The following is a 6000-nucleotide window of genomic DNA, read 5'->3' as shown; positions in this document are numbered from 1 at the left end:
ACCGCTCTTTCACTTATAACGCCTACCCCGTCAGCAAAAGGCCAAACATGGAGTTATGACTGGAGCGTTAGTTTTGGAAGGGCTAGTTGTGCTGACTTTGACAAAATTTGCGCAGAGCATTTGGACAAAGCGTATTTGATCGATAAACCTTTTCGCCTTGGGGGGTTGCTCTTTTGGCTAAGGTCGAAAAGATCATCAAGTTATATCTGCTCTCTGTGTCGACTGCCATGTTCATGTCTGTTAACGCTCTTTTTCTTTCACAAAATTGAAAAAAATTATTTACTTAAAGTCTCCCATCCTAACCCACTCATCCTAGAAAATAACTCTCGCATGCGTGGTATGCCTATGTTTTTCTTAGTTGTGAAATGAATAACCAGAAAATGGACTTCCGCTCCCTGTAAAGTACATGCAATAAAAGTATGTCAACAAAAGAACAGCATTGACGGCGAGCGTAGTTCAACAAGGCTTTATCGTGCGTGAAACCCGAAGCCGTATCTTGCTTTACAAACATTGAATAACAATCGCGTAATCAATCATAACTTGTGCGTCGGGGCCTTTTCGGCATGTTGCTCGATTTGGCGTTTTACATGTACAAGCCCTCCCCTAAGGTGCCAAAAGTAAATTAGCGTCCCGAGCGCTATTTCGAATCATTACGGTATATCACGTTTCAGCCCCAATCTGGGACATACGAGCTAAGGACCGCTCAAAACAGACACTTCGGAGCTGTCTCGGGTGTTTGTTGAAAGAATTTACTCCAACTGATGTTTGCTGTTGAACTCCTCTTTATTATTTAACAACTAACAGTTTCAAACTTCGTAACTGTTAACCAGTCGACCTAATACTATACTTCCAGTGATTCCTTGTTGAGTTGACTGTGAAACTCTGTCAAAATTTAAGGAACGTTCATTCTACTGATCGTGAAATCGGTAAATAAATAACTTGAAAGGTGCATAGAAAAGATTGAAAGATAAGATGAGTAATTTCCACGAAAATCCTGTACAAATATCAAATAGTTTATAAAACTAATAATCAAACATAAGTCAAAAAATAATTGTTCTATAAAAATAGGTGTAAAATCAAACATAACTCATTTAGAGACGCAGTTATCACAAGAACTAAACATTTTTTCTTTACCGATTTCACGAAGAAAGTATGCGTTGATCAAAACAAATAACAGCGTATTGTGATATTCTTACAAGGACACAAGATATCAACTGATCTAATTTGTAAGGTAAGGTCGGTGGGAGTAGGAATCAAACACTTCACCAAATTTAGCTGGCCAATGTTCGATGTAGGTGTTAATATAGTTGTGACAATGTATAACAACAGCCGGAAGAGCTCATAAGCTTGTTTGCTTTGTCAGTAATGATAAGTATTCAGTTACACTAGGAAAAACCACCTAAAGTTTGGACAGAGCTTATCAAACTCTCATAGGTTTCTGGATCTGCTATATCGAACAAGTAAAATTCCCCATGACATCAGGGAAGACAAGACGTCAACGCCTTTGTTAACTGTAGAAGCATTTTCCTGGCCTTAATGACAATAACGGTGCCCTTCAAGTCGAAAGTATTAGCATTGACAACTGACTGCGATTAATTTTTTTAAATCGTTTTGCTGCAAATCTTTACCCAGGTACTGGTAAATGTATGAACTAGATTGGAAAACCTGTAACTCATGATTCAACACAACAAAAATCTACCACACTTTTCATGCCAAATATGAATAAACGACTGAACTTGCCTGCTTGTTTGTTCCGAAATTTCACTTTCAATTAACGAAGAAGAGCTAGAAAATGGGAAATGGTCGGACATAGTACAAGTTGGCAGATGGCATGAAAGCTCTAGGTCAGCTCCGTTACTGATATCTAAACTTTTTTACATATATCTTATTAACCAAGCACGAGGGCCGTACTGGGAGAATATCGGCCCGAGGTCTTGACAGTACGGACCAAGCGCAGCGAGGTCCATACAAAAAAGACCGAGGGCCGATATTCTTACAGTACGGTCCCGAGCAAGCTTGGTTAAAGAGATTTATTATACGACTGAAGTTCCAAGGGACACAAGTGTGGTATCATTCGGGACCATTCGGGACAGTGCCCGGTCCAATACTGAGAGAATATTGACCAGCAATAGAGCATTTTGATTGGTTGATTTTAGTTATTGGCCCTCTGACTGCCCGAGTCGTGTAATAATACGCTGAAATAAAGGTCGAGAGTTACTTTTTGAAGTAAATATTATGTTTGCTTCCTTGTCAACGTTTGAAGCTGTTTAGACGGTAATCATCAAGGCTCGAACACCAAAACTGGAGTTTGTAGCTGTAAAACACTTAAAAAAAGTCCCAAATTCCTCAAAATAACACTCCCGAGAATTTTCATGCTACGTGTATCGCCTATCGTAAGACTCTCTGCACAATCTCATTGAAAAACATAAAGAATGAAGGAGAACTTAGCTTTTCTAACTACCTCTTCAGTTTTTGTTTACTTGAAACAATCACTTCATGTCTGCTGATAGTTCATTAACGAGGTTAGGACCTCAGTTAGCATATGCATAATGGTAGCTGGAACCTTATCTAACGAGAGTGCTCACTCGTCTGTAATCCTTAACTTTCTTTTCAAGGCCAACACGTCTTCCTCTGAAATGAGAGAGAAACAGAGACAGTAGTCGAGTTCAGCTAGAAATCTTTGAGTCCTCTCTAAATTAATAAACTTGTGTACAGAGCTTCTTACTCTAATAGTCGTCTAACTCAGATACCAATGTTGATTCGCATCAACTTCGACGAGTTTAAGGTTTCGAGTTGCACTCCCGTGAAGGAAAATCCCCAAAAGTAAATAACGTTAGACACGGTTTGATGCTACTGTGGTTTAAGGATTTAATGTATGTAATTGGGGAAATTACAATTCATCGACTCAGTGTTCAACACTCCTGTCCAGTGCCTTTATCACCCCTGATGAAGGCAGGGTGAAGTAGCATCAAACCATGTCTGATCTTCCACCTTGTTGCTTTGTGAACTTTATATGTTGTAAATAAACGTGTCTCTTATTGATTGTTCAACTCGAAATATAAAACAGCTTCGACATATTTCTTAACAGTCAGATCCAACAGTTTCCAATCTTTTCAAAAGGTACTTAAAGGTCGGGTATAATTTCGAGAGATATTCGTTTATTGTGATAGGGATTGTTAAAAATTCAAATTAAATCGACTCTCAATACAGAGAAGGGAGTGGGGCTGGGGCTGGGAAAAGGTGGTGGGGGGGGGAGGGGGGAGGGAGAGGGGGAGACGGCCGAAGTAACATATCCTACTATCCAACCCTAAATATTTCGTTTTTTCAGATTCCACCCACCAATGTCTCAAATCAAATATTGATTCGCCTCAAATCCTATTCGTGGTGGTCAAAACGTGTAGTCAAATGTCGCATGGTTGTAGAGCTCGAACCGGCCGTTGAAACTAGATATCAATTCTCATTTAGCCTCGCAGGTTCCTTATCTTCTAAATGGTTATTTAAAAAGTTTGCGCCAGATATAGGATGTGATTATATCTCCTTACTATGCAATCTTACCCTCGTAATAGGGGCTAATGGCCTCTATGACGTCCAAACGTTCCATGTCACTCAAATTCTTGAAAAGCTCTTCCACAGAAAACTTTGGATTACGCTGGACGATTTCCTCAATCGTTTTCTGTGTTGGGCTATCGGCACATGGCGGCTGCAGACTTTCATACTTTTCCCTTGAAATTCCGCAATCAGCAGCCAGATCCTTGTAGTTTTTGAGTACAGGAGAATCAGGGCTATTGAGCAAGCTTGTCACTTCCCGAACCAAGTCTAAGTTGTCGAGCAACTTGCCGATCACTGACTTCTCTGTTAAAAGACATGTAATCATAGCATTGACCAGTGAAAAGATCGACAACTGCTGAAATGTAAGACTTGTTTAAGTATCCAACCCCGTTCCCAGGGCCTTTTTCCTTAACTGGAGGTGGGGCGGCCCCAACCAAGGGAACAGGTCCGGGGAACGAGGTTGTCAAGTATCCTGCCCTTGCTTCCAGAGCTATTGAAAAAATGAGTTTATTTTACAATAATATTTAAACTATCATAACCAAACTACAAAGTCGCTTTGGACTTGAACTGCCAACGCTCTTTTAGTGCGACTTACAAAAGACCGAACGACCTTTAAAAAGCACAGTGCCTCTAGGTTTGATACTTTTTTGATGTGGTTCTTACTGAGATCATGTAGAAACAGACTAAACTTCGGGTGTCCCGAAAACACTGACCCCCAGTCCATGGTCCCCTTACGGACGTGGTCCGCGGACCCCTGTACGGACCGGTCCACGGCCACGGACCCTCTACAGACCCCCTTTACCGACTCCCTATTACGGACCCCCATGAAAAGACAATAATAACAATACGTATGATGCACGATCCTCGCAGTAGAGAGCGCTATTTATGCAATAGCGAAAATCAGACCTGAAAAAAATCAGGCCTGTACGGGATTCGAACCACTGACCTCTGCGATACTAGTGCAGCGCTCTATCAATTGAGCTAACAAGCCAACTGGGAGCTCTCTACTGCGAGGATCGTGCATCATACGTATCTACAACCGCAGTTCAAAATACATGAACTTCATATATTCATTGTGTCTGATTTATCATCACGGGTTTATTACGAATCAACTTAACGGCCTGCTCCCAGTTGGCTTGTTAGCTCAATTGGTAGAGCGCTGCACTAGTATCGCAGAAGTCAGTGGTTCGAATCCCGTACAGGCCTGATTTTTTTCAGGTCTGATTTTCGCTATTGCATAAATAGCGCTCTCTACTGCGAGGATCGTGCATCAAACGTATCTACATGCTACAACCGCAGTTCAAAATATATGAACTTCATATATTCATTGTAACCAAATAATAACAATGACAACTTATAGAGATTTGACTTACCGTCGTTTGTTTGTTCGCGGTGGCGAAATTTTCACTTTTAATATTCTAAATATTACCATGCTGAAAGGGGGAAAAAAAGCCGTCCCAGTCTTCCACAATATAATTTCTTTGTCGAAGGAGCAATTTTTTGTGAATCCTGGGTCGAGTCAATGAACACGCGGGGGACTGATCCGAACAACATGGCGGAGGCAATCAGTGGCAACGAATGCAGAAGGATATATATACACAAGTTAGCTAAGTTATCGGTCTTTTCCTTTTTTTTGTTTGTTGTTTTTTTTACTTTTCAGTCGGTTTTTCTCTCCTTTCATTGTCAGGGTAATATTTGAAATATTAACAATCAAAATTTCCGCCACCGCAAACAAAAAAACAACGGTAAGTCAAATCTCTATAAATTGTTATTGTTGTTATTCGTATGATGCACGATCCTCGCAGTAGATAGCGTTATTTAAGCAATAGCGAAAATCAGACCTGAAAAAATCAGGCCTGTACGGGATTCGAACCACTGACCTCTACGGTACTAGTGCAGCGCTCTATCAATTGAGCTAACAAGCCAACTGGGAGCAGGCCGTTAAGTTGATTCGTAATAAACCTAGTCTCCCTCGCAGCCGTTTTTAGTCTCGTCACGCAGCGTTTCTCCCCACAAACGGCTGCACACATTCCTTTCCCTTTGTTGTCTTTGCACCAATGAGATCGCTGACATTGTTTCTTATGTGACCAATCAGAGCACAAGAGATTGTAATCACTATCGTTATTCCCGCGTTTTCAATTTCTGCATTTCATCGTAGTTTCTTGCTGGAGGAAACCCTGAAGAAGGTTTTGCAAAGTGATCTTTCTTTTATTTGTTCCACCTCAGTTGAGACAAAAGAAAAAATTTATGTTTTTGGAAAAAGTTCTTTTGATTTTCCGGTGAATATTAGTTCCTGTCTGGATGTGAATGTGAGCTGCTATTCAGCAACCAGCGAGTTGTCAGTTTGTAAAGCTTGCTACCGACGATTGATCAAGTTCAAAAAGACCTCTGTTCATCTTGAAGAGTTCAAAGATGAATTGAAGGGAATCTTCAAGGATCGAGAACTTCCCA

General features: G+C 40.7%; 1 protein-coding gene and 1 long non-coding RNA gene across 5 annotated transcripts in view; one reads left to right on the top strand and one right to left on the bottom strand.

The window, feature by feature from the left end:
• Window positions 1–764: 764 nt before the first annotated feature.
• The window catches only part of LOC111324475 (uncharacterized), a 14105-nt gene continuing 8869 nt past the window's right edge, over window positions 765–6000 (bottom strand). For 3 of the 4 annotated variants that reach the window (XM_022928034.2, XM_022928036.2, XM_022928035.2), the window contains 2 exons: window positions 3556–3852; window positions 765–2631 (listed from right to left, as the gene is read on the bottom strand). In XM_022928034.2, coding sequence (XP_022783769.1) covers window positions 2582–2631; window positions 3556–3852 — 347 coding nt within the window. In that variant the 3' untranslated portion in view covers window positions 765–2581. Of the gene's footprint in view, window positions 2632–3555; window positions 3853–6000 lie in introns of those variants that run through there. The other variant, XM_022928037.2, reaches the window with a different exon arrangement.
• The window catches only part of LOC148733384 (uncharacterized), a 6819-nt gene continuing 5189 nt past the window's right edge, over window positions 4371–6000 (top strand). Inside the window, exons 1-2 of the long non-coding RNA XR_016000045.1 lie at window positions 4371–5151; window positions 5237–5294. This is a non-coding gene — a long non-coding RNA (uncharacterized LOC148733384). The remainder of the gene's footprint in view (window positions 5152–5236; window positions 5295–6000) is intronic.

The sequence above is a fragment of the Stylophora pistillata genome, chromosome 4, assembly GCF_964205215.1.
Source record: "Stylophora pistillata chromosome 4, jaStyPist1.2, whole genome shotgun sequence".
NCBI classification, from domain to species: domain Eukaryota; kingdom Metazoa; phylum Cnidaria; class Anthozoa; order Scleractinia; family Pocilloporidae; genus Stylophora; species Stylophora pistillata.
Note: the sequence above shows the minus strand (reverse complement) of the source record. Positions and strands in the feature narration are given on the sequence as shown.